The sequence below is a fragment of the Sceloporus undulatus genome, chromosome 2 (genome assembly GCF_019175285.1).
Source record: "Sceloporus undulatus isolate JIND9_A2432 ecotype Alabama chromosome 2, SceUnd_v1.1, whole genome shotgun sequence".
Classification (NCBI taxonomy): Eukaryota; Metazoa; Chordata; class Lepidosauria; order Squamata; family Phrynosomatidae; genus Sceloporus; species Sceloporus undulatus.
In genome coordinates this window covers 291,121,243-291,132,906 of record NC_056523.1, presented here as the reverse complement: position 1 = coordinate 291,132,906, position 11,664 = coordinate 291,121,243, and the positions used below count along the sequence as shown (strand labels likewise).

General features: G+C 37.5%; 1 protein-coding gene, 1 long non-coding RNA gene and 1 other non-coding gene across 4 annotated transcripts in view; 2 read left to right on the top strand and 1 right to left on the bottom strand.

Moving 5' to 3' along the window:
- Positions 1-1,612: 1,612 nt before the first annotated feature.
- LOC121920763 lies at positions 1,613-5,618 on the top strand. Its single transcript, XR_006101761.1, has 2 exons — positions 1,613-1,835; positions 5,171-5,618. It is a non-coding gene; the product is annotated as an uncharacterized LOC121920763 (long non-coding RNA).
- Positions 4,887-5,018, top strand: LOC121924587. The gene has a single exon (XR_006102690.1). It is a non-coding gene; the product is annotated as a small nucleolar RNA SNORA47 (small nucleolar RNA).
- Positions 5,619-7,293: 1,675 nt separating the features above from the next.
- AGGF1 (angiogenic factor with G-patch and FHA domains 1) overlaps positions 7,294-11,664 on the bottom strand; it is a 31,155-nt gene continuing 26,784 nt past the window's right edge. For both annotated transcript variants that reach the window (XM_042451553.1, XM_042451552.1), the window contains exon 14: positions 7,294-8,877. In XM_042451553.1, the coding sequence (XP_042307487.1) occupies positions 8,677-8,877 (201 nt within the window). In that variant the 3' untranslated portion in view covers positions 7,294-8,676. The remainder of the gene's footprint in view (positions 8,878-11,664) is intronic.

Below are 11,664 nucleotides of genomic sequence, written 5' to 3'. Positions count from 1 at the left end.
ACCAACCACCACTATGGAGTTTATCACATGGGATGGATCCCGTGCAGAAACTTGATTTAAAGTGAAAACAACCCCACAAAAGCGCCTTGTTTTTCATACAATGTTTGGGGTTAACCCGAACAGAAATTAGAAATGATCTGTAAAAGCGTAGAGTTTTTCAGACGTTGGCATTAATGAGAAATAATGCTACATTAATCCGAATGCAAAGTCGACAAAACCCATTCCTTTTTACCTTCGGGAACTTCCTGAAACCAAAAAGGAATGTGTTTTGTCAACTTTGCGTCCGGATTAATGTTGTGTTATTTCTCATTGATGCCAACATGTCTGAAAAACAACCTGCAAAAGCAGATTTTAAAATCCCATTTGTGCATGGGATTTACCAAGTTGCCTCCAAGATGCCTCTGTGTCATAAAGTTCTTTGTGTCTACACTTTGCTTGTGACCTCCAGTTGTTTAGATGTCTATGTGTAAGTGGCTTCAAGGCACCTGTCGACTTATGGCAACCCCATGAATCTCATAGGGTTTTCTTAGGCAAGAAATACTCAGAGGTGAATTTGCCAGATTCTTCATCTCAAATACATCCTACTACAGTAGCATCTGGTATTTGTTGGTGGTCTCCTATACAAATACTAACTTGGGCTGACCTTGCTTAGCTTCCAAGATCAGACAGGATCTGGTGCCTTTAAGGTATTGATTGTTTGGAGGCCTTGCAACTTTTCTGTATACATTTAATTTAAATATTTAATTATTATTTTAAAACACTTTTGTAATCCATTTTTTTACTTCTGCCTTTTAAAATGATTGTAACATGCCTTAAATCCCATTGTGGGAGAAAGGTGAGATATAAATCCCTAAAATAAATAAAAATAAATAAAATATATCAAAACCAACATACAAATATTATACGTAACCATCCATATATGAGGTTGAGAGACTTTTCATTATCGAGAAGGTATACAGACACGTACCCTCCAACATTTAGATGAAAAGCTAGGACACATTTCCCAAGCAACCTCAGAGTGTGGTCAAGAGGGCAAAAGTTATGAATGAGAAAGAACAGACAAGCGAAGGGAGGCTGCACCAGCTTGCTTTTGCCTGGGCTTCCTGGGAAGGGCAAGGCTCTGTCTTCTCCTCTCATCTCCATCCTTAAATGATGCAAACTACTTTTCCACTTTCAGTTTGAGACTGCTTTAACTGCCCTGGCTCAGTGCTAGGGAATCCTGGGAACTGTAGTTTATTGTGGTCCAGAGAGCTCTCTGACAGAAAAGGCTAAATGACTCACAAAACTACACTTCCCAGAATTCCAAAGCTTTGAGCCAGGGCAGTTAAAGCAGTCTCAAACTGGATTATATCTGCAGTGTGTTTTGGACCATAGATGAGGACCAAGAGAGGAGGAAAGAGAAACTGATGCATTTTTAAAAAGCATCTGAAAAAGTAGGGCCTTTTTTTTTTTTTTTTGCCCAGGCCTGCCTCTGCACTGCAGAAATAATGCTGCTTTTTAAATATTATTATTATTATTATTATTATTATTATTATTATTATTATTATTATTTCTGCAGTGTGGATGCAGCCCAACTGACCTCTTATTGCTGCCTAGAAGAGCAAACCAAAACCAGGCACTGTTTCTTTAAGGAAAAGCATGTGATCATAGCTTGCATTTGGAGGAAGACAAAATGGCTCTGGATGGTTTTTGAGTCTTGCCTGCAAAGGCCCGACTTTGCTGGAAAGAAAATGAATCCTTCCAAAAAACAAACAAATGCTGCTTTTAGGTGAGGAGGAAACCCACAGTGGAAGGAGAAGTTGTTTGCAAGTACATAGCAAAGTATAGCAAGCAAGGTAAGGCTGCAAAAGGGGGAAGAGGAGAGAGGGTGAGGGCTTTGTGTGTTTTTGTTAAACTCCAAACCAGAGTTTTATTGGTTTAAAACTATGGTTTAAACTAGTTTTGGGTGTTTTCTGTTTGTTTATTTGTTTGTTTGTATTGCATTAATGTGTAAGACTACAGCCCTATAGGGCCAAATTAAGCAGCAAAATGAAATTTAAAAAGTAGCCAGTGAAGTAGCCAAGTGAAGTCCAGATGTTATGGCCACTAGGTTTAAATATGGTTGTTTTTAAAAAGTGCTCTTTTCAAGCAAGTGGTTGTGGTTGAGGTTGTGTTAGTTGCAGGGTTTGTTTCTGAATGGCATTTCTTGCCCTACAAACGACTGTAAAGTGATTTTAAAAAGAAGCAACAGGGGACGACTGGCCAGGAGCTGTTAAAAAGTGAACAGGTCTCCATTCAAACAGCCTTTGTGGTTCCAGAAAATAGAAATAATAACCACATGCACACAGATTAGTAACAATAGCCAGACATATACATGCATACATCAATAATAATAGCAGGACATATCTTTCTTTCTTTCTAATCTAATCTGTTCTAATCTAAAATAATCTAATCTATTTGATCTATGTTACCTAATTTATCTTTGTATGATTGTGTGTGTGTGTTTATTTATGTGTTTGGCTATTATTACCATATATATGTGTGTGTGTATAGTATTATATTATGTATATAATATAATATAATTTAATATATGTATGTCTGTGTCTATAGATGGATGGATGAATAATATATGCCTGGCTATTATTACTATATATGTGTATGTGTAAAAAAAATCAATTAATAAAACCAGAAGTGTTTTTTTAAAGTCATTTTAAAAAACCAACCTGGCTTAAACCAGGCAACCCTCCAACGTAGTATTAAGTGTGGCTACTTGGACTGCATCTGCACTTCAGAAATAATGCAGTCTTGGACACCACTTTAGCTGCCACAGCTCAATGCAATGGAATTCAGGGATTTGTAGTTTGTTGTGGCATCAGAATGCTCTGAGAGAAGGCTAAATGTCTCACAAAACCATAATCCCCAGAATTCCATAGCACTGAGCCAGTGCAGTTAAAGTGGTGTCAAACTGGAATATTTCTGCAGTGCAGATGCAGCCTTAGAAGTGTTGTTGTTGTTGTTACTGCACTCAATGGGACTTGTTCCCCCAGAAGCACATATTGCAGTGTCGCAAAAACCCATGAGTCAGATTTGCAGATAGAAATCAAATCCTGGGTTTTTTGGAGGTTTTTTTTTTTTTTTAAACTGTACTTAATTCCTTAATAGTATTGACCCAAGAGCTCATAGGCCTCTGCAGAATGTCTCTGACCATGGACAAAGTTCACTCTAGAATAGAGCAGAGCTATTGCATGTTAGAGTAACTGCTTCAGTTTGAACCCATTATTGTCACTTTAGTGGTTACTGGAGAAAGAAGCGGCATGATATTGGAGCTCTATCAAAGGCCTAATTAGTGTATTTGAACATGGAGGGTTTGGACTGTATTTGTAAATGCTGGTCAAAGAAAGAATTATTTTTATTCACGTATGATTCATACCAAGCCAGCCTTCCTGCTACTGCTCAGGTTTGTTTTTAAACCCATGGGAGCTTTCTAAAATGCCATTTCCCCACCTGTGTTCTGTGGCCCTTCCACACTATACAGATATAACTATGGTGGTTCAATTGCTTTTAATTAACTTTTATATTTAAAAAGTGTTAATAGCCCCATTGAGCCCCTTTATTGGGAGAAAGATGGTATGGTGTTAATAATGTTGTTGTGTGCTTTCAGGTCCTTTCAGACTTATTGTGACCCTAAGGCAAAACTATCATGAGGTGTTCTGGGCAAGATTTGTTCAGAGCGGGTTTGCCTTTGCCATCCTGAGGCTGAGAGCGTGTGACTTGCCCAAGGTCACCCAGTGGGTTTCTGCGGCCAAGTGAGGATTCAAACCCTGGTCTCCAGTGTCCAAGGCTCTCTGGCAAAGAATTCTAGAAGTCCGTCCCCACAACAGGCAACTTGGAAGGCATATACACACATACAAATTCCTGCACATTCCAGGATTTGCAGGCCTCATGGAATAATAGTCTCCATTCCAGGTTTGTTCAACTGTACATGTGGTGCATCTACACTAAAGAATGCAGTTCGACACTACTTTAAGTGCTATAGCTAGAATCTACAAAGCTTTTAGCCTTGACCCCCAGAGTGCTGGTGCCTTACAAAACTACAAATCCCAGGATGAGCCCAGCTTCTTTGTAATTTGTCTAAAGAAGTGGTTAGGAAATTGGTTTAATGTTGGGAGGAGGAATGGGGGGACTCCTTGCCATTTTAGTGGTACAGTATTAAGTTACCAGGTATCAATATAATTCAGGGCTTTATTGCAAAGAAGCCAGCAGATACGGTAGATTGTTTCTGGATTTGTAATTTAAGGTGTCAAGTATAAGTTAGAGCTGTTCTTTTCATGGAGGCAACTGAACTCATCTATAGCAACTAAGGAAGTCTTAGCAATATAGGAAGGAGTCTTACACTGTGAGTTCATGCAGTATTGTCAATACTGAGCGTCTGTATTTCCATCTGGAAATGCCAAGTTAATGAATCGTGGGCTTTTCTGAGTCTTTCAGTTGTGTTTGTAGTTGTTTTGTATTGTGTTTTTATGCAGTTTTACTGGGATTCCACTGCAGGGAAAGGTGAGCTATAATTCCAGTAAATTAAAATCTTTTTACCCAGTTCCTTGATTATGGCTGTCACCATAAATACTCACAAAAATCTTAATTACATATATGTAAATATTGTTATAGAGAGTGGTTTGAGTGTTGGACTAGGACCAGGGTTTGAATCTCCGCTTGGCCATGAAAACCCACTGGATGACCTTGGGTAAGTCACACACTCACAGCCTCAGAGGAAGGCAAAGATAAATCCCTAACAAATTCTGTGAAGAAAACCTCCATGGTAGGTTCACTTTAGGGTTGTCATAAATCAGAAATTACTTGACACAACAAACACCGTTATATGCATCTTTTCTTCAGTCTCAAGTGTCACATGGAGGACTGAGAAAATAAGGCAGTTGAATGTACTGCATTTATTGGTTATAACCTCCAAAATCAAAGTGGTGCAAAAGCAAATCATGTTCCTTTGACCATGTAGGAATATGGCTGCTGGTTGCATACATGCTTTTCCAAATCTATTGACATAAGAGTCAATAGGTTTCTAAGAATTCTTAATTATTTAAAGGCATTGCTTTTGCAGAATTGCTTCTGCATAAGAAGAAATGGGCTATTTCTATTTCTAGTCAGATATTTTTTTAAAAAATATTTCTTTCAGCAGGTGACTAAGACATATGTGAAGTTGGACCCAAGAGCCTTGCATCAGTGAAATTCTCACGTCATGTGTACAAAAGAAAGACATGGGAACACCATCTTGTTAAAAAAAATGCTATGCTAGCATGCCTTTAGAAGGAGCAGAGATTTTCTAAGATATATGTATCTCTATTTTCTAGAAGAACTATTAACAGTTAAGTCAGTATAGCAAATAAATAAAATTCTGCTATCTCTAATAAGCCACCCTAAATATTTGGTACGTTTAGGGTAAACATCTGTGTGTATGCTTTCATTCTACTTTATACTTACAATGCTAACTTTAAAAATGTTTTATGTATGCATGACACTTTGTTTTGAGAGCTGTATTTCCAGATTTTCATCATGAAACTGTGTAGTCTGAACCTTACCTGAAATGTTACAGAATGATCACAACTATAATAAAATTATGAAAAACATTCTTGATTGCAGGCACTTTCAATAATGTTGTGTTTAAAGTGAAAGTTAATATTTATAAGCTGACTGCAACCGAAACACTGGAGTTCTGGGCTGGTAACAATTAGACTAAAAGCTATGGTTGGCTCAGCTCTTATTTAAGGCTTCCCCACTTTTTGACACCTCACTTTCCAACACCTTTCTCTTTCAACACTTGCAAATTACAGGCAGATTCCATTAATTGTACAGGGTTTCCATTCTTTTATCAGTTCTTGCTTATGGTACTCACTTGGGACCAATTCCAATTTATATAGTGTATTAATTTAGCTTTTGCAGACATTCAAAAGTGATATATAGTGTGTTACTTACATTTCCAGTGGCCAAAATGCATTTGTAAGCTAAAAAACGTGGGTTCCACTTTTCAACCAATTCCACTGACAGTCCTCCGGTCCTTAAACAGTCGAATTAGCAAGGGCTTCCTGTACTATGAATTGTAGTTCACTTCATATGAAGTGTCATACATAAAGTGTAATCTGCTTTAATATGCGGTCCAGTAATTTCGAGGTGGTGATTCTTCCAGTTGTAAAAAAATAATGATGTGACAACAGCTTGATCCAAGTGGACTTATTCCTTGAATTCCTGACTTGGGAAAGGTCAGTGGCAGGAATTGTCAGAGCCAAGCAATCTGCAAATGCTGGCTTTAACAATCTCCTGTGTCACAGAAAAAAGCAGTTGTCCATGTCAGCCCTCCCTGGAGTTGGTTAGCATTCCCAAAGCCCGGCATTCAAGGAATAAAGGGCACACTGCTGCATGAAATATGGTAAACCACTTAGCTGTTAAGAAACAACCAGAGGGTTGTTTAAGCAATAACTGGTGCTTGAGATATTTCTGAACAGCTAAATGTAAGTTGTTAGGGCAGAGTGGAAAACTGCAGCACTTCAGCCTTCAATTGACTACAAATTAGATTTAAACATGTTTAGGATTAGGGTTGAATAATAGTCTTCTCCCAGGTGTAAATAAAAACAATAGAATGTGAGATCCAGGAGCACTTCATTTAAACATTTAAAGGAATGGGAAGTGAGTGCTCTTTTCGCATCTCTCAATCTCTTCATACTCTGCAGACCACCATTTTTCTGGCCAGAAAAGAGAGAACTGACATTTTTTAAATAGACTGCAGAGTTCTTTTCCGTGGTATTTAACATGAAGTCCCAATTTTCCTAGAAGTGCTGCTAGTTTCCTACCTCTGCTTTAACTCAATAAGGTGGTACATATGACTGCCCCTCACATCATCTATTAGCCCACCGCTCTGTTCTCGTTATATTTTTTTATTGTGTTTTTAATAGATATTTTAATTGTAACATGTTTAATCCTGTTTTAAGGGAGAGAATTTGGGAATGTGGATATTTTAATATGTTGTAAGCCGCTTTGGTTGTCTCATCACTGAAAAGCGGGATAAAAATAAGATTTATTTATTTATTTATTTAAAGAAGAGGAAAAGAAATCCTAGCAGTAATTAGGTTTAAGCAATTTAGCATCTTTAAATAAGCAAACTTGTAACTTTATCCTTTTAGAAACTATCATAATTTTAACAAATCAGATGGGTCTACTCACAAAGACTTGCTAACAGATTATTAAAATGAAGCATGAGGTAAACCACTTCTACCCTGGAAATGCATGAATGTACACACACACGGTAAGTTGAAAGCATTATTTTATTGATGTTTCAATAAATAAGTATTGTGTTCTGAAACAGAAAGAAAAACAATATTGGGCTAAACTCCATTGCCAGCAATGGATTAAGAACAGGCCCCAGAAAGTAATAATGCTGGTCAGCAGAAAAGTTCAAGCCACTCCACTGATTTCAAAAAGATCTTCTGCCACATGACTTGAAGGTACAGGTAACAGTCTGCTTCCTACAGCTAGTCTATACGCTGTCTAGGATGCTAACGGCATTGCTCTCATGGCCTCACTTTTTGTACACTTACACAGGGAAGTGATGATAGAAGAATACGTTGCTGGCATTCCATTTCCTTCTTGAATGCCCAAATTATGGAGCTATCACCAGGGACAGGAAGTACAGAAAGGAGTAGCTTGGTAAATTCCAAGCCACATTCTGCTACAATATGGTCTTGTCAGTCGAAAAACAAGTGGCAGCCTCCTTACACCCTTTTCTTTTCACCATCTGTATTAGCATACATAAACCACCAGGGTAGCCAATAGGATCCTGGACTATAAGCATAATGCAGTAGAGAACTTAGGAAGGACTGCTTCTAAATGCATAACTGAATGCTTCTACCTCAGAATTCTCTGCATATAAGAAAGTCAGCAGATATTGAAAAGATCAGGCTACAGTTGTGCTTGCATGTTAGGTTTTCGAAGAGAACTCTTGAGTACAGGAAGCACATTATCCTGCATGTGGCTTCTGCAACAGTGCAACTCTAGGGCTGTACTTTCAACCCTGAATGTTTAGAACAGTTTTGGTTATCACAGCAGTTTCAAAATATGCTGCCTTGGTGAACTAAAACCTTTATACAGAACATCCAGATTCTTCACAGAAGAAAACAGCATCTTTCCAGAAAACTTTTTTGTACATTATTTTTTCACCCCAAAGAATGATGATACGGTTAAAACAGGATGTTTGGTGAACTTCTAGAAAGTCTAGTAATTTCATATTGTAGGAAGTTAAGTGGCTCACTGCTGAATCTTTCTTGCTAAAGATACCAAATTTGAACATATAGAAGGCATTCTTTTTGCATCAGTTCACAAAATCTATGAAGAGTCTAAAAACAGACTAAAATATTCTCTATTTAAGTGAGCAAATAACATCTCTCCTAAATTTCCCAGTTGTTCCACAATGTTAATCTTAAATCCCTTTAACCAAATTCTGCACCATTTTAATTCATGAATATCTTATGCTTAGAAGTAAAACAAAAACAGTAAATAAACCAATTAAATTTCAGATAAGCTTCCTATACAGTGTAAGAAAACTACTACAAGTTATCCAACTTACACTTTAGCAAAAACAGAAAAAAACAACAATAACCCTGTCTTAACTTTTTAAACAAGGTAATAAACTGAACTTCATTCTGCAGTTTCTCTAACCCAAGTCTGATCCTTTGGTACATTCTTCTGGGATTTAGAGTCTTGGAAATTTTCTGCAAATCTTTCTCTTGCTTTTTCCCAATTCCTTTTGTTCTTGGTGTTGGTGGTCTGAACTTCTTCAGTAGAGACAGGAATACTTGATCCTAGGCCTGCATGTTTTTTATGCAGCTGAAGCTTGATCTGTCAAATATTGAATTTTTATAAATATATGTTCAGTAAGTAAGTATGCATTGAATAAACCTAAGATCATGTCAGGTCTGAGAGAGATGAACATATGGAAAAACCTGAGAACTACTTTGCTATTGGTAATATATTTGTTACTAATTTTACCCTGCCATTTTGGTTTGGGGAACTGAAGGCAGCTGGTAGCAAAGTAATGCAAAACAATGCAATTCTAAATTATTTTTTAAAGCTCAAAATGTTACATGAAGATATATATTAACCAAAAAAAACACCTATGTATCAGGCAATGCTATTTCTTTGTACTGTAGTTCTAAATGTCCACTTAAGACTGGACATATCAAATATCCTTTCATTTTTAACAGTTAAGTATGTAGGAAAGGCCTGAACTTAATGGGCCACTGTCAAATCTCAGTCATGTGAGCCATAACTGGTGAGAACAGCTTTAACCTTCTTTACTAATGTGCCCTGTTTGTGGCTTGCTCTCCCCTTTGAAGTCTAATTGGCATAGAAGGGGTAGGCAACCTTTTTGAGCCGGGGGCCGGGTTGCTATCCCTCAGACAACTGGGGGGCCGAAGCCAAAAAAAAAATAAATAAATAATTTATAAAAAATTAATTAAATAAATAAACTGGGACAAATGTAGGACAAAAAATTCAAATGGAGGACACTTTTTTTTTTACAAAATGAATGACACGCAAAAATTTTTGCTGATTTTTTAAAAAAAGTTAATATAAATGCATGTTTCGGAGGCTTCTATAGACAATTGCCCCCGCCGCCTGCCCCCCCTTGCCCGCCTCCTCCTGATAGGCCAAAGGCCCCACGCCCTCACGCGAGAGGCCAAAGGCTCCAGCGGCAATCGGCGGCAGGACCGGGCGGGGGCCGGTCCCAAGGCCTTGCCGGGCCGCATCCGGCCCGCGGGCCGCAGGTTGCCTACCCCTGGCATAGACATTGTTTTCATTCTGGTGCCAGGTGAAATCAAGTCTTTTTATTCAAGCTTTGAGGTTTAATTGCTTTTTTACAACGTGTAAAGGATTGCAAGCTGTTAACCTTTCAAACTGCTTTAACCTGTTAAACTGTCCAACATATTTTAGTCCATTTAAATGATTTTTTTTTCAACTTCTGAATTGCACTAAATGATTTAATTTTTTCTTGTTTACTACCATGACATCTCATGATACACAGTAGGATGTAAAAAAAGGAGCCCTGGTGGAGCAGTGGTTAAATGCCTGTACAGCAGCCATTCACTCAAAACCACAAGGTTGCGATTTCAAGACCAGCAAAAGGGCCCAAGCTCGACTCAGGCTTGCATCCTTCCGAGGTCGCTAAAATGAGTACCCAGACTGTTGGGGACAAATTAGCTTACTTGCTGTCCACCGCTATGATCTTTGGAATAGCGGTATATAAATAAAACAAATTATTATTAATTATTAAATAATTTAACAAAATAAATAGTACATCTAGTTCAAACAGCTGCCTCAGCTTACCCATACCATACATGACAAATGCTTCCCCAACCTCTTTTAGGTTTCCAGTAATTTTCCTAGATGGCTTAGTCCACTGCTGAACAGCTGGGAAGACCTTTCATATGTACTTTCCTGTAAGTTACACTAGCTGTAAATCTTACAACTCAATCAGTGAGTAGTAAATCTAATGACAGCGAATGTTTAGTGATTTGCTTTACCAATTCAAAGAAGTTTAGTAGGTTAGACTCAGAAATACAGTTTTAAACAGTATTTGTCTTAGAACTATTGAGAAAGCAGAATAAATCCATTATTCAAATTTTAAGCCTTGATCTGCCTAAATTGTAATCATGAGTGCTGTCCACCTGAGTTGAAATAAAGCTGCTTCTCTCAGGTCTCCAATTCCCAATGCAATCATTTATTAGCCTGTTAAGTATAAAAAGCTAAACCTACTGGAATAAGTAGCAACAATCCTTGGACACTGGAAGGATTCACAGCAGGCTAGACTGCCCCCTTTCTTATCTCATTCTACTGTCAGATAAATCCCTATTTATTCTTATAGGCTTTTGGTAACTAATTCCCTGCTGTGGAATGGGATTTTATTGTAGATGTTGCTCTCCCAACCCCATCCCAACCCACCCCCATTATGTTTAAAATACTTTTAAACTGTTTTAATTCATTGCTTTAATTTAATATGACCACTTATTTGTGTTTAAATTGTTCAAAGTTTTTAAATTATTCATTTTTACTATCTACTGGCTCTAGCTGTACAGATTTCATTTTATTCATAATGAAAGTTGCCTTAAGTCATTCACTTGGAGGAAGGTAGGATGTAAAATAATTAATCTACTTCGTGTTTTCAACAAGGTAGATGTCACAATCTATGATTCTAGTTGTTGCAATAAAACCAGAGCTGAAACTGATTAGTTTTCCTCAGTCTGCATGAAATAAACTATAATGTGTTCAAAACAGGAAGTAAGTGCTTCACTTCCTCTTCATAGCTATGCTAGAGAAGAACCCAAGGTTCTTTTACACAGTGTAAGGTATGTAATGTTATATCTGAAATAGCTAGTGGCCTTTTGTTTTCTTACATCCATCAGTTCTACTGAACACTTCATACAATTAATAAAACAGGTTTGTCAATCAACTCTTTTACATTCAGTAAAACAAATTTTCTAAAAGGCCACAAAAGGTAGCATAAAACATTGTTCTAACAGTACAAGGCAGAATTGGTACAAGAAGTCCCAGTAAATTCAGTGATAGTTACTTAGGCACAGAAAAGCAGTCTAAACATACTCTAAAGTGATATCTCCACCTCTTTCTATA